This window comes from Zeus faber, assembly GCF_960531495.2.
Source record: "Zeus faber genome assembly, chromosome: 11".
Lineage (NCBI taxonomy): Eukaryota > Metazoa > Chordata > Actinopteri > Zeiformes > Zeidae > Zeus > Zeus faber.
In genome coordinates, this window is record NC_137205.1 from 13,181,015 (window position 1) to 13,205,579 (window position 24,565).

Here is a 24,565-nt window from a genome sequence, read left to right on the forward strand (position 1 = left end):
TCACTGCTCGGTAGCCTTAAGCCTGGGGTGAGCAGCTTCTCACGTGGTCATGGCCTGCGCTCACCGACTTTTGGGGTCGCTCGAGAAATTCTTCCATCTTCCTGATTGTAGACATTTCGGAAAATCCCACTTCTGACACCAATGTAGCATGCGAAATGGAGAATGACTCGTACTAGTTGTTTCAGTGGTAAAACAAGAACGTGTTTTGTTATACGAACATATTATGGTCCCTCACCTCATCTTCTCCCCCTTCACGCCGGGGCACCCTGGGAAATGCAGTCCACTGTTACCCCCGGGCCGCTACACTAACAATAATAGTCAAGATCTTTTATTTGTCACATACATCATACTAGGGCTGTTCAAAACAGTGCACAAGAGTTCAAGTAGGTAGCGGAATAATAACAATATAATCTTAACCAGAATATAAAATATATACACAAAAAGACAGAAACAAAAGCAAAAAATATATATATAGATGAAAATATATGTATATATAGATAATGCTTTAGCTCTTTCAGTATAGCCTCATCTAAGTTGTTTCCCTCAAAATTATTCACAAAGTTACATACAAAGCAGACATCACTAATAACTAGTCCAGTTGCCTACAATATTGTGTGCTTTTCAATCTGCCCACCCATCCCCCCCATGCCGGTTTACAGGAGCAGCGCTTGCATTCCTCGCTGCAGCGCAGTCGCTACTGCGCATGCGCGCCGCCTGCTGTACGGCGCTCCGGGGAGGGGGAGAAGGGGGGCGCCGGCGACGAGTTCCGCTCTTCTTTCATGATTCGGTTCCCGACGAGTCAGTCGTAAGGAGTCGTTCGATTGCCCAATTCTTCCGGGCGTTCGACTCGCTCGTTTTGAATGCGCGGGTGAGCGAGCGGGGGGACTAGAAACTATCGTCGCCTGATTCCCTCCAAATGATTTGTGTGTAACTGTCCTTGGGGTGTAGAATACGTTCCACTCATACCTGCGTGGAATGAAAGTTTGACATCGGTCGCGCTCGATACGAATTGGGCCAAGTATCCGCAGTGACTCATTTCGGATATTTCGTTGAACCGTGGATCCTCCGGGCACGTCGGGGCTCCCCGACCCGCGCCCGGCTGCAGCGATCCCCGAGGCGTCGCAAGAAAACGGCTCCCTTTTTGCCGGAGCGGCTCCCGGATCCCGAGTCATTCGACGGACCCGTTCGCGGCGCACGACTCGTCCGCCGGGCCGCGCGGCAACCAGCGCGGAGGGGGCGGCGGAGAGCGGAGCGCAGCGCGGGGCCGCTCGCGGAACGGGGGGAGGAGGAGGAGGAGGAGGAGGAGGAAGAAGAGGCAGCGGGGCCGGTCGCTCTTTGTTTCTGCCTGGGAAGGAAAAACCCGGAGACGCTGCCGCCGGCGAGCTTTTAAAAAAAAAAACAACAACAACATTATCCTGCCCGTGTAAGTGCACCGTGTGTCCGCGCCTCACCGAACGGTTTACTCCCCGGGGGGGGGGGGGGGGGTTTTCGCGGCGTTTCCGCATTTATTGGGCGTTTTAGAAGGGGTAAGAAAAAAAAAATAGAGACGCTAGAGCCGACGTCGGTGCCGCGGGTGGCGCGACGCGACGCAATGAATGAAACTGTTTTGTTTTTTTTTGTTTTTTTTTTTTCTGGGGGGGATCGTTTGGAGCGGGGGACGGGGTGTACGGCGGGCGCGATGGATCAATCGGCTTCGCTCTGAGCTTAATGTTTGTACACACGGTATCAAAACAACCGGTCCAAAGCCGCTGCCTGTGACCCTGCTGGCCCCGGAGAGCGTGGTCGGCTAGGCTAACCCTTTAGCTTGTTCGCGGTAGCAGAATGTTGTGGGTGCCCGGCTCCGCTGTAGCGCGTGTGTTTGCTGCTTGTGTTGTGTCGTTGTTCCGTTACGTGTTTTATCATTATTATTTTTTTTTTTATTATTTTGTACCGCGCTGTACGGCCAGGGTGCGGGGCGACCGCACACACGCTAGCCGTGTTTGTGAAGTGACAGAACCAGCTACAATGACTGGCTAGGCCCGGCTAGCATTAGCTCTGTTAGCATGTCGGCAGATGTCTGTTTATTTTTATATACGATGGATATATCTTGCTAACGGTCGGTGTATTGTTGTACAGGTAGTTGGCATATAATAACTCGACAGTCCAGCAAAAGAACTGTTAAACAAAGGAAAACTCAAATATACTTAATGTGATTAAATTCAAAGGATAAGTTAAGATAAAATGGTTGGGGCAGAAGTGGCAGTATGGGTGCTAGTGTTGGCTGTGGTATAGATCTGTAATATAGATTGGATTTCTCTATAGGATGACGAAATATGAGTGCAAAAATATGGGCATGGATAACTATGGACGAGTATAAACTATAACGATATTATTTCTAAATCATTACAATGTTTGTATAACGTTATTGCAATAATATTTCGATATATTGCACACGTTGTGTGTGTTGCCATAGTTACCGTTTGGCTGGTAAACAAACGCAAACGTTGTGAGCTAGTTTATACATTTTCTGTTTCGTCCTGTGGCCAACTTGGATTTAGTAGACGTGTCCAAATGTGAAATACTTAATTGCGATAGAGGATCCCCCTCAAAGTAATTGATATAGATGTCTTGCTGACCCTATAACACTTAATTATAATACACGTATTTGCTTGCAGAGTTATTATAATATTATAAGATGTCCTCATTTATCTGATATGAACTGTCAATCTCTGCTTCTAACACAAGTAACATGAATTAGTCGCCAGATTTCCCACATTAAAACAGCAGAGTAAACAAGATATTGATTGATATAACTGCCTTTAAAAGTTGAAAGATACTTCATTGTACCGTTGCTTGTGTACTGATCATGATTAATCGGACCTGCCGTGTCAATTATTGTGATACTGAAATTACTTTTATGACTATAAATTTTTCCTCCTCACTATACCTGAGCGTCACAATGAAGCTCAGGTATAGTGAGGAGGGGTTGTTAACCAGGCTTCCAATTTTTGCCAGAAATCTCCAAATCTACTTCAGTACCATAGTAATTGATACGGATATGTGATCAAGGTTAACAACAATAGTGTTTACAACATTTTCATCATGTCTAGTATACAAAATTCAGGCTGAAATTAAATTGTGTTGTGAAGCTCTATGTGATTTTGTGTATGAAATTCCATTTTTGAAACAATAAAAAAAAAAAATATGTGGCAGCCATTGTCCTAAATTTCCCTATAAATGATCCCAGAAACCCCTGTTAAGTAAAAGTGCATGCATCATTATATAAATACCCCTTATTTTCAATTTGTATAAGGTCAATGTCTCAGGAGAAGTACTTTTTAGAAACTGCCCGTGCAACATTTGAGTCTATAAGTTAAATTATTTTATTGACGCAAAGAATATGATATTCTTCCATATGTGTCAGTGCTCCCCTGGTAGTGACAGTATAACATTTTACGTTATCTCATCACAGGAGTACTTGCCGCTGTCACACATTCCCCATCTCCACTGAGAGATGTCCACCCCTGATCCCCCGATGGGCGGGACCCCTCGGCCAGGCCCCTCACCTGGCCCTGGACCTTCCCCAGGTGCAATGATGGGTCCAAGCCCCGGTCCATCGCCGGGCTCTACCCACAGCATGATGGGGCCCAGCCCGGGACCCCCTGGGTCAGGACATCCACACCCTCCACAGGGACCCTCAGGATATCCTCAGGACAATATGCACCAGATGCACAAAGTATGAAAACGTTTTGTATTTCTTTTTTTCCCTTCACAGAACAGCATCTTTGTCAGACCACCATGAATTATTTTTCTTGTTTTCCCAATCGCTGAATTGTGCCTCCACTTCATAGCGTGTTACCATACTAAGTAACAGAAATACATAGTCATGCAAGATATAACTTAAAATACCTTGGTACTTATTGATCCAGAATTTATAGCTATGATTTTACCAATACATTTATTCCTTTATTCTGTAATTGATCATATCTGTCTGCGTGTTAAGATGTTTTGTTACATCTTATACAAATTGTTGTATTCATTTAAATAAAAAATATGGGTTGTATACTATAGTGACAAAAATAAATATATGATAGTTTAATATATTTATTGAATCAACCTTCTTAATAGTTTTTCTTCCATGTTACGATTAACCAAGATGATGTCTGACGTGTGCTGTGTGTCCATAGCCCATGGAAGGCATGCATGAGAAGGGTATGCCGGAAGACCCTCGCTATGGTCAGATGAAGGGCATGGGCATGAGACCGGGTAGCCACACTGGGATGGGACCCCCACCCAGTCCGATGGACCAACACTCTCAGGGTAAGAGATTGCTGAATCAATCAGTTCATGTAAGTTTAAATTACAACAAGCATTGTGGTTGGTATGGGCTTTGTATCAATATGTGCTGTGTTATAGGTTTGCCTGGAGGGTGCACAGGCCCCTTGTGCATTGAGAATTGCTTTTATTTCCTCTGCCGAAATGTTGAAGTGATGTTGTTTAAAACTGAAAGTCACACTATTTAACCCACGACTATTAGTGCCTAGGTGCGTGTGTAGCTTGTGATTGTCTGCATTGTGGAAATGACTGGATCTACCAGGTACCTTTAAAGGGGCGTGTTTGAAATGGTGCCTTTGCTGAAGAAGAGCAGGTGTTGTATCAACTGGAACACATTCTACAAGTTAGGGTTTTAAGCACTTTGCACTGGCAAAGCTTTGCTAGATTATCATATGATCTAGCATGTTTATTTAAACCCACAATCCTTTTGTAGAAATAGTACCGTCTGGAGGAACACAGGGTGTATCATTCAGCCACAACGTTAAAACCACCACCACTAATGTGGTGTAGCTCCCCCGCGTGTCGCCAAAACAGCTCGGACCTGTCTTCCATTGCTCCATGGTCCAGTTCTGATTCTCAGCTGCTCATTGTAGGTGCTTTTGGCAGTGGTCAGCCTGGGGACTCTGACCAGTCTGCGGCTACAAGCTGCAATGCACTGTGCTGTATCGAACTCAGAATTTTGTCAGTCTAAATGGATTCGGCTGTTCAATGTGAATATTCTGCGGGAGTGGCCCGGAGGAACAGGGCACAAGCGATCACTCGTGCCTAGGGTTGAATACCGACTGACCGGCTTGGTGTTAAACGTGCCCTGTGGCTAAATGATTATAGGCCGTAGTATCGTTAAGCTCCGACTTTACCGGTACTGTTAGCGGTATTGGAGAAATTAAGAAAATTTATTTTCTATTTATTTAGGCAATATACATTTCTAATTTGCAATAACATTAAGATATTCATCGAAAAAGCATATTCTCTATTATCAGAAGAAACATTTCTCCTCTCTCTCTCTCTCTCTCCTCCGTTGCCGGAGATATGCACAGGGGGGGGGTGGGGCCTGCTCCCTCTGCCTGGCTCTCACACACGCACGAGGAGACGAGGGCGCAAAGTGTGCCCCCTCTTCATGCGTAATGTGGAGAAAATACAGTAGTCTTAATTCTGCTGTTAATTTGTTGTGGTTTTTCTCTTAGGGAATTAAAGAAAATTTAAATTAAAGATCCCGATCGATAAGCAGTATCGATCCAGTACCAAGGAGTGGTATTGTTCAAATCTTAACGGTACTGATCCCTACGTACCGTATCCTGTCCCCACATTGTTTTTAGTTTTTGTTTTTTTTGAGGAACGGGGCACGGCAATCGGGGCGCACAGGGAGTCGTGTTCGCATCGGTGTCCAGGCGCTGATGATTCACACATGTAAAAAATATATTTGATTCCCCTTTGCAATGTTTTTCCCGTGCATTTTGTAAGCTTCTATCTGTTTTATCCTGTTATTGTAATGCACACTGACTGACAAAAACAAAACACGACTGCTCGACTTGAATCTCAGTCAACTTACAGGTTTCCGACTGATGATTCTACTTGTGGACTTTCAGGGGGCAGCCCTAGTATTCTGACACCTTTCTAACATAGCCAACATTTACTTTTTCAACAATTTGTGCTACAGTAACTCTTTGAGTTCAAGTTCAATTGTCTTGTGGGGGCTTGGGCCAGACGGGCGAGCTTTTGTTCCCCGCGCCCATCAATGAGCCCATGGACACCCATAACCCCTCATGACCCTGTCCCTGGTTCACCAGTTGTCCTTCCTTGGACCAATTTTGGTAGGTACTAACCACTGCATATCGGGAACACCCCACAAGACCAGTCGTATTAGAGATGCTTTGGCTCAGTCGTCTAGCCGTCACAATTTACAACATATCTCTTTTAAGACGACAACAGAAACAGCTGTAGCTTTAAAACCGCACAGTTACCAAGGGAAACAGGACAAGAACCAGAGGAATGGAGGCAGCAATAATCAGACACTTAATTACCTTTTTAAGCAAATGGCAGAATTTCAACTCTGGCTTTCAAACCCCTCCTGGCTCTAAATCTTTTTCCCTTTTCTTTTTTCTTTTTCCAGTATTAATTGATCTGTGTTGATACTTTATATTTTAGTTCCAACATTTCTCTATTGTATTTTGAACCTTTTCTATGGCATAAGTTTTTTTGTGTGTTTTGTTTTGTTTTTTTCTTCCAGGGTACCCCTCTCCATTGGGAGGTTCAGAGCATGCCCCGAGCCCTGTGCCAGCCAATGGCCCCCCCTCTGGTCCTATGATGCCCGGTGGGCCCCCTGGTCCGGGGTCTGGTCCCATGGAGGGCAGTGGGGAGGCGGGCCCAGGGATGGGCCAGAACCGTGGCGGTCCCCCGGGTGCAGGCGGACCTGGAGTTACTGCGGGCGGGCCAGGCGGATCAGGTGGACCCACGCCATTCAACCAGAACCAGCTACACCAGCTCAGGGCTCAGATCATGGCCTACAAGATGCTGGCACGCAGTCAGCCCCTCCCAGAACACCTACAGATGGCCGTGCAGGGAAAGAGACCCATGCCAGGGATGCAACAGCAACCCATGCCCACCATGCCGCCTTCCAGTGGGCCTGGTGCTGGGTCTGGTCCAGGCCCGGCTCAAGCCAACTACAACAGACCTCACGGTCAGAAAGATGTTTATGATGGTTTTTCACATAATGATTGCCTGTTACACATGCAGCAATTAAAAAATAATAATAATAATAAAGTAACTAAATTTTCTATGCCAAAAGGAGACCCCTGGTGGCAAGATATTGTTATCTGCTGTGATATAATATTCTGGAATCTTATGCACCTTATGTTGTTTTATCTGTTTTTATTTATTCCTAGGCATGGTAGGTCCAAACATGCCTCCTCCTGGACCTTCAGGTGTCCCCCCAGGTATGCAGGGACAACCCACTAACGGACCCCCCAAATCGTGGTCTGAAGGTAAGCAGCCAAACTGATATCAGCTGACATGCACATCTCCTGTGTGTTAACCTTAAGGGGCCCTTTTATGCCCCTTCTCAACAAGTTAACATAGGTCTCTGTGGTTCCCAAAACATGTTTTTTTTTTTTGTTGTTTTTTTTTTTGCTGAAAATCCCACTCGATTTTGCATCCCAGCCATTCTACCATGACTCTAAACCACCCCGTTCCAGGACGCTCTCTCTTGTTGGACGCTCTCACTGATTTCACCTCATCAGTCCACCAAAATGTCTTTCTAAACACATTTGAGGCGAGAAATAAGTCATCCAGTTGCTGAATCTTCACTCATATTACATCTACAAGACATAATTTAAATTGTTTGTTCTGACTTTCATTGCCATGCTCCAAGCTTGTGGGAGATACCACACCTGGAAACGCATGCAGAGATTTTTTATTTCATCGAAATATCGGAAACTAAACTCAATACATCATCAATAAAGCACATTATTTTATTGATTATCTTTGGAGAAACGCACAGTGGATCATGCACCGGAGCCTACAGTCTATCTTCCGCATCTTTTTTTTTTTTTTTTAATTTAGAAAGAAAATGCAGAATTATTATTTTTTTAATACTCAAATTTCCATCATCTGCAGTTTATTCACGGAAAGTTGGAATTAAGTCTTCTTTTAAAAGATTTGTGCTGGTCTGTAAGCCAACAGAGCAGTTCCCAGTGCCGCTTGTTATTCTCCAGCTGTAGGTGGAATTACTCAAGCGCACTTCAAATTTTACTGAGGCACCAAATAATCACAAATCTGAAAGGCTCGTTTATGAAATAGAACCCTCACAAAAAACTGACTGGGTTGTCTTATTTCACAGTTTGTATGTTAGTAGGCCCATCAGAGACCCAAATGTATGTGCACAAGCACTGAAAAGGTGAGTTTTTCAGGTCTCCTTAATCTGATCTAAACTGAATACCTTTTCACTCTCCCAGGACCAATGGTGAATGCTGCTGCCCCATCCAGCGCTCCTCAGAAGCTCATTCCCCCTCAGCCGACTGGCAGACCCTCTCCTGCTCCCCCCTCTGTGCCCCCCGCTGCCTCCCCGGTCATGCCCCCTCAGACCCAGTCCCCAGGCCAGCCTGCGCAGCCCCCGCCAATGATGCTGCATCAGAAACAGAATCGTGTCACCCCCATCCAGAAACCCCGTGGGCTGGACCCTGTGGAAATCCTCCAGGAAAGGGAGTACAGGTGAGAATCCAAAGTAAGGGTGGGACAAACCAATTTCTGAGTGGAGATTGAGTGAGACTTTCTTTTTTTCTCGCATCTCGGCGAGGTCAAAAGAATCGCTGCAGGATGCCAATGTTGAGTTCTAATCAAGCACCTACAGGAATTGATGGCATTGCTTATAACGTTAGCGGTCATTAAAATTAACAAGGCTATTTGGCTAACAGATTTCCTACTTCCTGAATCTATCTCAACATATAAGTTAGATGCTGAGCTTAAATGTTGATATATTTAGAAAAATGCAATAAATGAAGATATTTGCAAAATTTTCAGCTTCTGTCTATAGCTGAAAGCTTAATTTTCTCAGTGCGGTGGATTTATTTTCAACCATTGCCTGTTTCTCACCTCTACTGCCAGTAAACTTGAACCAGGAAGAAATTAGCAATTTGAAGCCTTGGGTGTTATTTATGGAGTTGTGGCTCAAAGAGAATCAATGATGATCTTTGCTAATTATCCCATTTAATGTTCTTCAGGCTTCAGGCTCGTATTGCTCACCGTATCCAGGAGCTGGAGAACCTGCCAGGCTCCCTCGCCGGGGACCTGCGCACCAAGGCCAACATCGAACTCAAGGCCCTCAGGCTGCTGAACTTCCAGAGACAGGTAGGCACGCAGCGAACACAGAAAAAAGGAGATGATCAAACCTTCTCATCTTTGTTGACATCCTTCCAGTTGGAAACCTTTACTGTGCCGCAGGCTACTAATCTGCCTCTCTCGTTCCCTCAGCTACGTCAGGAGGTGGTGGTGTGCATGCGGCGTGACACAGCGCTGGAAACGGCCCTCAACGCCAAAGCCTACAAGCGCAGCAAGCGCCAGTCGCTACGTGAGGCCCGCATCACTGAGAAATTGGAGAAACAGCAGAAGATTGAACAGGAGCGCAAACGTCGGCAGAAACACCAGGTACACCGTGATTACAGTGATACCACAAATTTATGAAATACTGTCTTATCTCAGTTTAGGATTGACATTTAGGATTTGTGGTATTACACAATCCTATTTACTTACAGCATTTAGCGCAAAATGCTGTCTTCTATTAAGATAAGAATTTGACTGTTACAGAAACGTCATAATTTAAGAATATCCCAAGTTAGGAGTCTTATTTCAGGATCAAGATTCAAGAGGATTATTCATCACATACATATACATACAATGTCAATAGCGCAAGGAAAGATTTTCCATCTCTTTGAAACTCAGATGGGCATGCACTAAGTATCCGCTTTCTTTCTTCAGAAACCCCAAACCAAATCAAAACCTTAATGTACAGAAAGAGGAACAAAAGAAGCCATTTGAAAACAAGCTGCTGAGAAAATGTACAGAAATATGTAGATCAGTTAAAAAAAAAAAAAAAGAAAAGCCATTCGCAAAGAAAGATGTTGGACTTTATCCCTAGTGTGTAATGTAACCCTGGCGGCTTTGTGTCCACAGGAATACCTCAACAGTATCCTGCAGCACGCCAAGGACTTTAAAGAATATCACCGCTCAATCACCGGAAAGATCCAGAAGGCCACCAAGGCCGTGGCCACCTACCATGCCAACACCGAGCGCGAGCAGAAGAAGGAGAACGAGCGCATCGAGAAGGAGAGGATGCGGAGGCTGATGGTGAGATTCCCCTCATCGTGCACTTCCAGAATGCTCATCGAGTCCCAATGAGGGGAAACAGTCCTGCGTTTTGAGTTTTGCACACGGTTGCAAAGTGTCCAACTCTCGTTTATTTTCTGCACCCCAGGCGGAGGATGAGGAAGGTTACCGTAAACTCATCGACCAGAAGAAGGACAAGCGTCTGGCCTACCTGCTGCAGCAGACGGACGAGTACGTGGCCAATCTCACCGAGCTGGTGCGAGCCCACAAGGCGGTGCAGGCGCTGAAGGAGAAGAAGAAGAAGAAGAAAAAGAAGAAGGTGAACTGTGTTGAGAGCCCTGTTTTACTCATTTTTTGGTGTTTGTTTTGTTTGTTTTGTTTAATATCTTGTTTTGTTGTTTTCTGAATGTTTCCCGGGGCTCAGAAGCCAGAGACCACAGAGGGAGGTGCCACTGCCCTGGGACCAGACGGAGAAGTCAGTACCGTTGAGAAAAATGCATTCACATTTTTATTTTTATTTTATTTTTTTCAAAGTTTGACCTCTATTCCATCAAGGCCACACATTTCATATTCTGAATGCACAACATTGTGTTGAGGTAATTGTTTGTTTCATGTTAGCGTTTTTCTTACTTGCTCTTTCCCTCCCAGCCATTGGATGAGACTAGTCAGATGAGCGACCTGCCGGTGAAGATCATCCACGTGGACAGCGGAAAGATTCTGACCGGCGGCGATGCCCCCAAGGCTGGCCAGCTGGAAGCGTGGCTAGAAATGAACCCTGGGTCAGTGCAAAACCCTCTTCATGTCAAATATTAACTTGAAGATTTATGCAGAAATGGGATGTCTCCAGAAACTGCTTACCGCTACTTACTACTCCATTGTAGACTTGTGGACATTATCTGAGTACCTTTTTTATTTTTTAATTGTAGGTATGAAGTGGCTCCACGCTCAGACAGCGAAGACAGCGGTTCAGAAGAGGAGGAAGAGGAGGTAATTAGCAGCATCACAGCTGATGGTTCAGTTATGACTCGCCCACGATCGTTGGTTTGACCTCCTGTCGGCTTCTCTCTCAGGAGGAAGTTGAGGAGCAGCCCCAACCTTCGGCTGCTCCCACCGAGGAAAAGAAGAAGATCCCCGACCCCGACAGTGAAGAGGTGTCTGAAGTAGACGTTCAGCACATCATCGAGTAAGACTTGACAATTAAATTTTAAAGTTTTGCAATTTCCCTCAATATTCACTGGATAGCAATGCGATTTGTTTTATCACTGTGTTAAGATGCTCATTTTGTTTAAATGCTGAAGTTTGCCAGCTGCAGACCTGCCAACCTGCACACATTTTGTGTACAAACTACGCAACTATTAGTCAAAATACGCAGGTACGAAATGCCAGCTGAAACTATGCAAACATTTATTTATTTTTTTAATAAATAAATATATATATATATGGTTTGACGCACGGTGAGGTAAGGAGGACGTCCAGTGAACGAAAGTGAGCAGAGTTGGGGCATTTATAAAAAAAAGATTTGGAATGATTGCAATTTATTTGCAAAGGACCATATAATATAAATGTATATTTGCATTTTAAGTGAAAGAGTTTCACTGGAAGTTTTAACTGGACATTTCCACGTTATTTATATGTTGGGTCTTACTAAAGCTCAGTGAGAGTTACAGGTTGAATTATACTGAAACTTGGTGACATTCCCATGTTCAATTTTATTGGAACTCAGTGACAGTTTCATGCTCTTATTTATTGTTCCATAGTGAATAATGAACAATAACAGTGTCAAAATTAGCAATCTCACTATTGTGGTAACTGTTGCAGCAGTAGACTGTATGTGCAGACTGTCTTATCACGTGTGCGTGATCAGATCACGGGATGTATTTGTCATTAACATACAGCAGATCGGAAATCAGAATCTGCAAGTCAGACTAAAGGCTCGATCTTTTTTTGGTGAAGCACTCCACCTTCTCTTTAAATGGATTAATCCACCACTAGATGTTTTTCTTCACTAGTTGGTGTGTTTCAGTACAGGGTGCTGAATCGCAGTGAAATGCTCTTCCAAAAATGTCACTCAGAACATCGTCACTCACCGTCATTGAGCAATGCAACTTGTCATTTTAAAATGTCCTCCGTCCCGACAGACACGCCAAGCAGGATGTGGACGATGAGTACGGCAGCGCAAGTTTCAACATAGGCCTGCAGTCCTACTATGCCGTGGCCCACGCAGTCACAGAGAAGGTGGACAAGCAGTCGTCCCTGCTTATTAACGGGCAACTCAAACAATACCAGGTATGACTTGACTACAACAACTGCTTTAAATGGCCTGATGAGAAAAGATAAAACGATGAGAATATTGTTTCTGTCTGTATTTTGTCATCTTGTTATCTTTGTATCACTGAATAAAAATATGTATTATTTATTATAATATATTTTTATTATTTTTTTATATTGTTCTAAATTAATTGTGGATTGACCATAACCTGTTTCTTCTTCTTCTTTTATTTTAAAATCTAGATCAAGGGTCTGGAATGGCTTGTGTCGCTGTACAACAATAACCTCAATGGCATCCTGGCTGATGAAATGGGCCTGGGAAAAACCATCCAGACCATCGCCCTCATCACGTACCTCATGGAGAACAAACGCATCAACGGGCCCTTCCTCATCATCGTACCGCTCTCGTGAGTCCAGCTCTCATCAAAGCTCTTATCTGGATTCATCTCCTAAGCTCATCGTTGTGAAAGACAAAGAATTATTATACTCTTTTGGATTTCCTCTGCGCAAATACTGTTGACTCTTGATTGATGTTTTGTTTCTTTGATGCCACTGGGGGGCACCAGAGAGCAAGGCCATCTCACCCTCTTCTAAACTAATTACCGTCTTGTTCCTAGAACTCTTTCCAACTGGGTGTACGAATTTGATAAGTGGGCGCCCTCCGTTGTGAAGATCTCCTACAAGGTTGGTGTTTCAGGAAATGGTCCATGCACATATTTTCATTTCTTATTGTGTTCCACTTCTGTTATCATCTCAATAATCTGTCTCCATGTGCACTTTCACAGTTCTGTCTAGGTTCTAGTCTTTTTTTATTGATGTGAGAATGGTGCTTAACATGTTTTGACATGTATTTTCAGGGTTCCCCGGCTGCTCGCCGTGCATTCATTCCCATTCTCCGAAGCGGTAAATTCAATGTGCTTCTCACCACCTACGAGTACATCATCAAGGACAAGCAGGTGCTGGCTAAGGTACGGTTACCGCTCTCGCATCCCTCACAAATAACATGTATCCCTTAATTAATCTGCCAAATTGCATTTTTGTCGATGGAAGCCTAACCTCAAAAACTTTGTTCCTCTCGCTCAACAGCTCCGCTGGAAGTACATGATTGTGGACGAGGGCCATCGTATGAAAAACCACCACTGTAAGCTGACCCAGGTCCTCAACACACACTACTTGGCCCCGCGGCGCCTCCTGCTGACCGGAACGCCGCTGCAGAACAAGCTGCCCGAGCTCTGGGCGCTCCTCAACTTCCTGCTGCCGACCATCTTCAAGAGCTGCAACACCTTCGAGCAGTGGTTCAACGCTCCCTTCGCCATGACTGGGGAGAAGGTGAGCGGGCTGGGGGGGGGTCACCGGTGCTTTGTTGTCTTTTAATGGTCGGAGGAATTAACATGTGGGAAGAAGGCGGCTGCGTTTACTTACGTTGTAGGTCTTAATTTAACAATAGGACAATAAAAGTAGATATTTCATATTGTGGTATACAAACTATTCTCGGCTAATTGTTTTGTTTCTGAAATACATTTTTGAACACACTCTTCAGATGTAAATTGGTGCGCTGCTCTGCATGCGTGCCTCTCATCTTCCCCTCCTCCCTTTCACTGCCTCTCAGGTGGACCTCAACGAAGAAGAGACCATCCTGATCATTCGCCGCCTCCACAAGGTGCTGCGACCCTTCCTCCTGCGACGCCTCAAAAAGGAAGTCGAGGCTCAGCTGCCTGAGAAGGTCGGCACCTTGTTGTTTTGTCATCACTTTTAAAGAAGCGATTTGTGTTGAAATATCTGACGACGATGTCTCTCAATGTGTCTGGCTTTCAGGTGGAATATGTGATCAAGTGCGACATGTCGGCCTTACAGAGGGTTCTGTACAGACACATGCAGGCCAAAGGCGTCTTGCTCACTGACGGATCGGAGAAGGATAAGAAGGTAGAGACGGAGGGGACGCACGTCTACACAGAAAAGAGATCTGAGCTTTGTTTGCGGGATGTTGGGATTGAAGGGTGTGATTTGTTTTTTCACAAATGATGTTTTGGTCTCTAGGGTAAGGGCGGTACGAAGACCTTAATGAACACTATCATGCAGCTGAGGAAAATCTGCAACCACCCCTACATGTTCCAGCACATAGAGGTATGAAGCATCCCTATATGAACACTACAAGAAGCTGCAAGGTTAAAATCAGCAATACGGCCATGATCAGCTTTAGGCAACTTGAGTTCAAGAGCAATCTCAATTTGAATTGGTATTTGCTCTGTTAACAGGAGTCATTTTCTGAGCATCTTGGCTATTCAGGAGGAGTAGTGAGTGGGTAAGTGGACTTTGTTTTTGAGTGCTCTTTGATATTCCTATAACTGAGTGTGCTGTGTTGCCATTGGAAGTGTCTGATAGTCCTGCGTTTCCCTTCTCTCCAGCCCCGACCTCTTCCGCTCCTCCGGGAAGTTTGAGCTTCTGGATCGAATCCTGCCCAAGTTGAGGGCCACCGACCACAAAGTGCTGCTCTTCTGCCAAATGACGTCCCTCATGACCATCATGGAGGACTACTTTGCCTATCGCAGCTTCAAGTACCTGCGTCTGGATGGTGAGCGGGCAAACATAATGACCTAATTCTGTAATTCTGCTGTGCTGAAGATGTTAAAAAAACATTCTAAGAAGACTTGGATGAGGGAGCTATCTATTATTGTGTTTAATAGGAGAAATGATAGTGCTGTATTACTTGTATTGTGGCATAGGTTTGGCTGAATGTGGCCTTTTCAACACCAATTCCAAGGGCTGTCCTAACTCTAAACAATTATATGATACTAGGCATTAGGCAACTTTTTTTCCACATACACTCGATCCCTCTCCACAGGGAGGTCAGAGCAGAGACTTGTCACAGTGTAGGCCCCCTACAGCTGGTAGGGGTTGAGTGTTTAGGCCCCAAAGAAAGTGTACCGCGGCTGAGGCCGTCCAACACGAAACTTTGCACGTGAATTATGTCGTTTTCCTGGAATCTGCTCCTCTGTTTCTTCATAGGAACCACCAAGGCAGAGGACCGCGGCATGCTGCTGAAGACGTTCAACGACCCGGCCTCCGAGTACTTTGTGTTCCTGCTCAGCACCAGGGCCGGAGGCTTGGGCCTCAACCTGCAGTCGGCAGACACTGTCATCATCTATGACAGCGACTGGAACCCACATCAGGTGGGTCGAAATAGTATTCTTTGATTGGGGATATGGGCAGGGCAGCATTACAATAGCAATCTTATTACTCTCATTCCATTTTCATTATGTTTTCACGGTCCTTTTATATCTGTTTTAATAAACACCTAGTTACACAATTACCAGTGTTTCATGAACATAAAGGTGTATGTGAACATCTGCAGTGCTGTCAGATATAATTGCTTTGCTCTGTGTTGCTATTTGGTATTGCACTTCAGTGAATTTCATACACATTTAAGTTGTGATTATATTCTAAAGGCAATAATTCAAACCCTCTATTATTACCTACCTATCATATTAATTGTGAAATGTAGACACAGCCTCTCAACAGGTTTGAATAGTTTGACAGATGAATGAAGGAATAAAGGAATCAAAATAATACAAATGCATTGCATACACCTTATTCAAAATGGCATCTTATCCTGATTTTCACCTGATTGTAAATGAATGTGTGCATGTAAACGTTCTGACCGGCCTTGTTCTTTTGCTGTCTTCAACAGGACTTGCAGGCCCAGGACAGAGCCCATCGTATCGGCCAGCAGAACGAGGTGCGCGTGCTGCGCCTCTGCACCGTCAACAGCGTGGAGGAGAAGATCCTGGCGGCCGCTAAGTACAAGTTGAACGTTGACCAGAAAGTCATTCAGGCCGGCATGTTTGACCAGAAGTCCTCCGGCTGTGAGCGCAGGGCCTTCTTGCAGGCCATTCTCGAGCATGAGGAACAGGACGAGGTCGTGACCCGGGGGGCCTGCCGGCCTGGCGGGGCCTGGGTGAGAGTTATCCGTACCCACCTCCACTTGCACGCCACCCCACCTGTTTTAGATATATCTGTCCAGCACCGCTTGTGATTTTCACTAATCACACATGCAGCTACATTCCGGAATATTTCCATCTTGCGCCTCTCACCCTTGCCATGATAATGCCGGAATAGATAGGGCAAGGGACAGTCCGTTCCAGTGTAGATGCGATCGTTTGGACAATCTCTGTCGGCGACGGATGTAGAATCTGAACCGGTTTTCATTTTTTCCCTGGCTCTCAGAGACCAGCGCTTCGCTTCCCGTCTCCCCGCCCCTCCCGGACGGACTCTTCCCTCCGCTGACGGAGCCAGGGCAGAGCCCCCGTACCCGGACGAAATAACTCTAACCCAATGTTAATAAATCAAGTGTGATCATTTTCAATCTGTCCTACACTCTCTGCCTCTGGAGAAGGAATGTTCTCCACCCGTTCTGCCTCTCTCTGTGCACTCCCTCCCTCTGCTGCTCCAAGCTCCGGTGCTGCTCCAAGCTCCGGTGTAGCCGGCGCGGGCAGGGGGGGAGTGCCCATTATTCCGAAAACCCCAATGGTCCAAAAAGTCTCCCATTGCACCCAGGAGGTTCCGATGAGGTCATCCTGCATAATAATTATCCACCTGCTTCTGTTTTTTTGAGAATCTATGGAAGATTGAGTTTGAACAATGGAAGGATGAAGAAAGATAAATTTGCCTCAGAGTAGATTCATTTTATTATAATTATTATTTTGAATATTTGTTTAAATTAGGGTTAACCTAATTTGTTAACTTGTTACACATAATACAGAAGCACATGGCTAATTATTATGCAGACCGTCTCGGGTTTAAAAGACATAGATAAAGATCTGTCTCCGTAGAGACTGGACGGGTTTCAGTTTCTCGTCTTTGTAGCTGAGCGCCACGGTTTGGATCGGACTTGCCATTTTTCCCAATGTTTTTTTTTTTTGTTTTGTTTTGTTTTTTTCTCTTCCTGAAAACAAATTTTTTTTGTTAATATTTGTACTAAGTAAACATTCATAAATCCCACTATTTGTGCATTGCCGATATGGCTCCACCCCTACTTCACGTGCTTGTTCTGGGAATGTTACTGCTTCCATACACAACACAGCCGTACTGGCATTTTCCCGGAAAAAGTTAGTAAGGTCTTTAGATGGGAAATTGCCGGAACTGGCAGTTTCCCAGAATATTGATCCCTGCTCCCATTCACACATGACCCAATGCAGGAACGGTACCTCTTTTTCTTGGAAACCTTTTGTTTTCTGCCATGTCCTCTCTTAACTAATATAGATGCTTCTTTTTTTCTTGCATTCAAATCATATAGTAATTACTCAAAACGATACAGTATGTCACGCAATACTGTAGACACGCAGGCCTAAAGGTCGTTATTCTGGTACATACCATAGCTCAATTTAATTATCATCTTTTGTTTATTATATTTGAGATACAACTACGTTAGTTCAGATACTTGACTCTGAGGTGCCACATAGATCCTCCATCACCCCATTCTTACTCTTTCTGTGCTATTCTTCCACAGGAGGAAGACGAGGTGCCCGACGACGAGACTGTGAACCAGATGATCGCCAGGAATGAAGAGGAGTTTGAACAGTTCATGGTCAGTCCCGATTCTCCCAGGTCGACGTCACTTGGCAGAAAATGAGCCGTCGTTTTTCGACCTCGCTTCACTGACCCTTCCGTTCCGTCCGCTCTCGCTTCCAGCGCATGGACCTGGACAGGCGCCGCGAGGAGGCCCGCAACCCCAAGAGGAAGCCGCGTCTGATGGAGGAAGATGATCTGCCCGCCTGGATCTTGAAGGACGACGCCGAGGTGGAGAGGCTGACCTGCGAGGAGGAAGAGGAGAAGATGTTCGGACGGGGCTCCCGGCAGCGCAAGGAGGTGGACTACAGCGACTCCCTCACTGAGAAGCAGTGGCTGAAGGTGAGCTGACTTGCAGGACATTAAAATTCATCTCTGCTGTTGTCAGACTCGTCCTGCTGCGTGTTGTTATTCAGTGCTTGTGATCCATCTGCCAGGCCATAGAGGAAGGAAACCTGGAAGACATCGAGGAGGAGGTTCGTCACAAGAAGACCACCAGGAAGCGCAAGAGGGACAGGGACCATGACAGCGGTCCGGCCACTCCCAGCTCCAGCAGCCGGGGGCGGGACAAGGATGAGGAGGTGAAAAAGGCCAAGAAGCGCGGGCGTCCGCCTGCAGAGAAACTCACCCCCAACCCGCCATCCCTCACCAAGAAGATGAAGAAGATCGTCGACGCTGTCATCAAGTACAAGGACGGGTGAGAAGGCCCCGTGTTCTCTGAAAGCAGAATAAGCAGTTTGACCTACCTGTTGTTTTTTTTTGTTTGTTGTTTTTTTAATCTAATTTTTTTGTCAAAGTATCTGGCTATGTTGCTATGGTGATCTACCCCACTAAAGAGTTAAGACAATGTAATCTAAATAAAGGCATAATGATTAAGTTACTTATCAGTAAGGATGGAACACCACTCACCACAAAAGTGGATTACCATTTTTGAGGGTTGAGATTCCACAACACTAAGCATCTGCAATCAAACAACTACTAAGATCTTGCTAATGACAGCTATCTAAACTCACTCAAAATGTTCTCCATTTCCTCAAACAAAGAAATACAAAGCCCACAAAATGACTTGCACAATAATGATGCATCCTTTTATTTAGCTACTTATTAATAAAACGGTTGAAAGCACCATTCAAATATCACTTAAATTGCACCTTTGCATTTTAGATTGCATTAAGATAACAAATTGCAAGTGCTTAATCATGTTTAAATTTCCAACCACTCCGCCACCCCTCGAAACGCTCACGTTGAATGTATTGCATTCCGCTGTGTTGATCTTGCACTTAAAATAAGTCCACATGTTATTGCTGCTCCTGGTTACCACATGACCTCTCCTTAAGGTACCTGGCGTTATGTTGCCATTACTTCACGTACTGCACGTCGTGAATGAGCTGTGTATACAATGAAAGGCTACAAGCACATTTCACCATGGTGTTTTGCGGGGGGATATTCATCAGACGATGGTATCGCATCTCAAAATATATATTATCCGATCCAGTAGTTTTGGCCAATATCGGACCCTGTACTGAATATCGGATCGGTACATCCCTACTTATCAGTGTTGCACTCTCATGGTGCCCTCTGGCTGGACAGCCAAAATGTGCTGCTGTGTTTTGACTCCCCAGCTTCTGTTTCCCTCTTCTATAGCACTAATGGGCGTCAGCTGAGCGAGGTCTTCATCCAGCTGCCCTCTCGGAAGGAGCTGCCCGAGTATTACGAGTTGATCCGCAAGCCTGTGGACTTCAGGAAGATTAAGGTATGGAAGCCATCGCTCCCAGGCAGGGAGTTCTTGGTGTTTTTTGGGTTGGTTTTTTTTCTGAACTATTTACCATTGATTTGGGGCAGCATTATTGGCACAACATTATTGATTCATATAGTTTAATGCAGGAATAAATTGGCACCTTGACGTCCACCAAACGTGTAAGCGCAGTGTACGGCCGCGGTGTGCAGGGTGGTTTTCCCCTGGCTGTGTGGTAAAGCGTCTGAAACATGTCATAGAGAGAGGAGGAATACAGGAAACAACAGCGATTAAAAAAGTAAATAAATAAAATACAATTTTAACACACAGTTTGATAATACTGTGACGCTTGGCCAAGGAGACGCAGAGGGATCCTCCGTGGAGCCAAAGCTGCTTTTATCGCCTGTTGCAGGGCTTACAACTACCTCAGTATTGAGGTGTCCAGTCGAAAAATAACATCCTGGGATGGCCGTGTCCCTTTTTATTACGGACTTCTCTTCAGGCACTCTTTCTCTTACTTACTTACTTCGACTCACATCCAGCGCTCTCCTCACTTCCCTCTGTCCTCTCCGTCCATACTATCCTGGACACCTCCCCTCCAATCACATGAACTAATGCCCCCCCCCCTCCACACACACACACACACACACACTCATACAGACACAGCATGTTTGTTTTTTTGTATTGAAAACGGGTCTTGATCAAGCAAATCCAACAGCAGCTTTAATCTCTGGTACAATGTAAACTGATATAAAACACATTTCAATTGATTGCACTATTTACAAAAAAACATTTCTACGTTTTCTACGTTCTACGTTTCTACCGTTTTATCTCCCAATTTCTATCGAGAAAGGCTACACAACCGTGCACAGTTGAAAAAAAAAAATTAAAAATAGACCTCTCGCTCAAAAATGGAGAAATGCTGTGCAGCTGACGTGCAGCCGCAACAGTGGCTTAACACGGTTTAATAGGAAGCGTGCACTTACGGTACACCGCGCCCGTGCGCTGTGTCAGCGCATCCAGTGGACTTCTACTGTAAGAGTTGACGTGTACAGCCATAGTGTCCTGCTGTGGGCCACAGAGAAGCTTCATCAGGGCAATTTGGGTGGATGCTTTCAGTTACACTTTTACTGCTGATGTTACTTTTTAAAATCATAATTCCATAATTCTTGACACAAGGCTACAGTGGAGAGAAGACAGATGCGTCTCGGTGCTTTACTCTGAAGTACGATGATTGGTTCATAGTGGTGTTACGATTCCAACTAAAAATCGAAAATCGATCGAAATGAGGTTTCCCAAGCATTTATTTTATCTATGAAATTGTATGAAATATTTTGTTTATATTTATTCCACTACAAAAAAAATAACATTATTTAATGTGAGTGGGCTCAAAGGTACTTATTGATAAATACATTAAAAAAAAAAAAAGTCAAATCAAGACTTGTTAGGGTTAGTGCTGGAATAAATATGTTTAAATCGAAAATCAAATCGTGCATTGAGAGATGCAGACTTCTCTACAACGACTGTAACTCGCTTAAAACCCATTTTCGTGAAATTTAGTTTGATTATAAACCTAAGAAATGGAACACAATACTGGTTACTGTTACTGGAATTGAATTGAGTTAGTGAGGGCAGATGTAATCATATTTTTTCACTCACCACCATGTCTAAAGGATGGAGGTATCATGCGTGCCTCATATTGCAGATTAATTATACAAATTGACTATTGAATATTTTATATATTTTACGATTTTATTTAAACGTTGGACGTCTTGAATGTTGTTTTGAGACCATGGGCAAAAGTTCCAACACCTAAAGCAAAGGTGTTTTTCAGAATAAATGGAAAGCCAAGTTTTATTTTTTGTTTTGCTGGTCCAAAAATTATCGAACCGTGAGTTTTGTGATCCGTTGCGCCCCTAGTGCCATCCTCATCTGATCATCTTCTTCACTAACCCCCCCCCCCACCCCCCCAGGAGAGAATCAGGAGTCATAAGTACCGCAGCCTCAACGACCTAGAGAAGGATGTAATGCTGCTGTGTCAGAACGCTCAGACCTTCAACCTGGAGGGATCACTGGTATGTGACCACGCACGCACGGTGAAAGCATTAAAGCTCTTGGGGAAAATCACATTGGGATTGAAAACAAACACTGTCTCTGAACCCCTCGGGGCTATCGCTCTGACGTCAATAGACTCTGCGGGGAAACAGCCAATATTTATGGTGTTCCGGTGTAGCCAGTGGCCATCGAGGCCAAGACCTCCTCTTCTCTGCACCCGTCATTGTTTACAGTCCGATTAGCAACTTGAGACGCAAGAATCAAGATGGAGTTGCGAAACCACGTCTACGAGCGGATTGTTTCACAAGGAGTAAATGGTAAATAAAAATAAAAAGCTAATCATCGTCAGACGATAGCTGATGGCTTCCGAGATTGCATTTCGGCCAATGCGTTCCGCCTCTTTTGCACCCCACACGGACTGTAAAGAATGACGGCGCACGGAAGTGGAAGTCTTGGCGCGGATGTCCTCTGCCTACACCAGTTACCCCAGAAATATTGGCCGTCTTCCCCAGGGTCTGTCATCGTTAGACCGATAGCCGATGGTTTCTGAGATGGGATAAAACAAGACCTGGAGGTGCCATCCATGTACATATTCTAATGACAGAGAGATTGGATTGACAGTGAATGTAGCATTAACTGAAGGAGGATGAGCTGAACGAAACTGTTACTTTGTGCCTCGCCTCACGTTGCTGAACCCCTTTAGATCTACGAGGACTCCATCGTTCTCCAGTCGGTGTTCACCAGCGTGAGGCAGAAGATCGAGAAGGAGGACGACAGCGAGGGCGAGGACAGTGAGGAAGAGGAGGAGGAGCTGGACGAAGGCTCAGAGTCTGAATGTGAGTCAAACACACACACACACACACACACACACACACACACACGTCATGTCCATTGTCAATGCCATTTCTGTTTACTTTATGATTTAACAGGCTATGTTCAATTCTGCATCAAAAACAAGTGCCAAAACAGTGCCTTGCTTTTACTAATTAGGTTTATCTTTCCCGTAACCTCAGTATCGTGACACATATCGTGAAATAGTCTGAACCAATAAGGAATTCTGTCCATGTCGGCCACCCTTAGCTCGACGTAAGGTATTGAATGAGATCCCCCTTTATCTCTATTAATTATCAGCATTGATGACACGTTTGCTCTGTGCCTCCCTCACACTCCCCCCCTCGCAGCTCGCTCAGTGAAGGTGAAGATCAAGTTGAGCCGGAAAGAGAAGGGGGAGCGCGGCGGGAAGGGCCAGCGCCGGCGGGGCCGCGGGGTCCGCGCCAAACCTGTGGTGAGCGACGACGACAGCGAAGAGGAACAGGAAGAGGTGAGCGAAACAAAATGCTTGAAGTGCTTGCCAGAAATTAATCCAGCATGGTTGGAAATACTGTGTATACCAAATACTGTAGTACTTCAAATAAAAGTATATGACAATGAGATTAATAATATATATAGATATAATATAATTAAGACAACGAGATTAAGATTATATTATGTTTAAGTTTAGTAAAGAACTGGAAATGTATTTGTTTTGCATGAAGTCCTTGAAAAGGTTTTGTAATGCCAGAATAAACCCTGTATTGGTCTCATCGGGACTCTAGTTCCTGTGAAATGTGTCCCCGCTATCTTAAGGGATGACTAAAGCGGTGCCTCTACATACATTAGGTATTTGTACAGGAGCTTTCATTAACTGGGAGTAGCCTCATTGTGTGTTGCGTTAAAGGAAGTTAAGTGGCACGGTGGCGCAGTGCATTGCACTGCTGCCTCACAGCAAGAAGGTCCTGGGTTCGATTCCCGCCAGGGGCGCTGTTGGCACCGTGCTCCGGCGGGTTATCTTCCAAAAAAACAGGAGCCTTTCTGTGTGGAGTTTGCATGTTCTCCCCGTGCTCACATGGGGTTTCCTCCAACTCACGTCAGTAAGGACCCCCACCAAAAACATGCACCCATCATCGTCTGACCAGCGATGGACACTTATCACCTGGTCCCCGGGCGCGTCCACGTATGCTGCCCACTGCTCCTGGCTGTGCCCCCAGAGGAAGGACAAGCCAGGATGGGTTAAAAGCAGAGGAGCCATTTCACCAGCCACCATCAAGCATGTGCATGTGTGTGTGTGTGCAAGCATGTGTTGTGGAGTGTCGTGTGACAAATAAAGACTGTTTCTTTCTTCTCCCATCTCCTTGTGTGCTTGACCCAGGAGCGCTCGGCCAGCGGCAGCGAGGAGGACTGAAGTCACCCGACGGGAGCCACGGCCCACACAGACCCTCGACTGGAACCTTTATATTTTACCTAGATACCACAGCGAGGAGAAGGCCAGGTTTTAACTAGATGAGTTAGTGAGATTATTGTATTCTCATAAGAAGTAAAGCATAATTAAAGGTCACCCAAAAAAATAAAATAAACATTTGGTAAAAATAAGAAAGCTCAAAACCTTCAACTTCCATATTTAAGCGGCTTTCTGGATATGAACTGTGTATGTCATTTATTTTTCTTTCTTGTTTTCTCCTACAATTGATGAAGATTTACATGGCTGGAATAGCAGATTGATCGTGGACCACAAGGAGAGCTTGTTATTTTTTTTTTTTTTTTTTTTGATTTTTTTTTTTTTAAGTGGTATTACTTCCGTCATCTTAACTCTTTCTTTGACACATGTCTGTGTCAACCAGAGTCACTGTCGTTCCATGAACTGTATCCCTCTCTGAATGCATGTCATGTGTCTGTGGAAATGCACCTGGATGTGTTGTTCTATTATCATTGTTTAATTTAAGACTACAGGCGGGATCACGGTACATCCCGCCCCGGGGCCCCTCCCTTTTTCAA

The 24,565-nt window shown here is 44.9% G+C and overlaps 1 protein-coding gene across 1 annotated transcript; it reads left to right on the top strand.

The window, feature by feature from the left end:
• Nucleotides 1-1,296: 1,296 nt before the first annotated feature.
• smarca4a (SWI/SNF related BAF chromatin remodeling complex subunit ATPase 4a) lies at nt 1,297-24,364 on the top strand. Its single transcript, XM_080009187.1, has 34 exons — nt 1,297-1,423; nt 3,452-3,715; nt 4,167-4,299; nt 6,542-6,991; nt 7,197-7,295; nt 8,265-8,520; nt 9,030-9,156; nt 9,280-9,453; nt 9,979-10,152; nt 10,280-10,450; nt 10,556-10,606; nt 10,780-10,910; nt 11,058-11,118; nt 11,202-11,314; nt 12,270-12,417; nt 12,643-12,806; nt 13,017-13,083; nt 13,257-13,367; nt 13,486-13,728; nt 14,009-14,122; nt 14,215-14,322; nt 14,437-14,523; nt 14,655-14,701; nt 14,805-14,971; nt 15,406-15,569; nt 16,088-16,354; nt 17,906-17,983; nt 18,088-18,306; nt 18,402-18,661; nt 19,609-19,717; nt 21,673-21,774; nt 22,458-22,590; nt 22,936-23,075; nt 23,943-24,364. The coding sequence occupies exons 2-34, from the start codon at nt 3,494-3,496 to the stop codon at nt 23,973-23,975; spliced, it is 4,923 nt and encodes a 1,640-aa protein (XP_079865313.1). The 5' UTR covers nt 1,297-1,423; nt 3,452-3,493; the 3' UTR covers nt 23,976-24,364.
• The last annotated feature ends 201 nt before the right edge of the window (nt 24,365-24,565 follow it).

Bases quoted from the DNA above. Each gene is read 5' to 3' on its own strand.
- smarca4a (XM_080009187.1), top strand. From the start codon at position 3,494: ATGTCCACCCCTGATCCCCCGATGGGCGGGACCCCTCGGCCAGGCCCC. The intron at 10,607-10,779 runs GTCAGTACCGTT...TTTCCCTCCCAG, and splicing joins CCCTGGGACCAGACGGAGAA to CCATTGGATGAGACTAGTCA. The intron at 17,984-18,087 runs GTCAGTCCCGAT...TCTCGCTTCCAG, and splicing joins AGGAGTTTGAACAGTTCATG to CGCATGGACCTGGACAGGCG.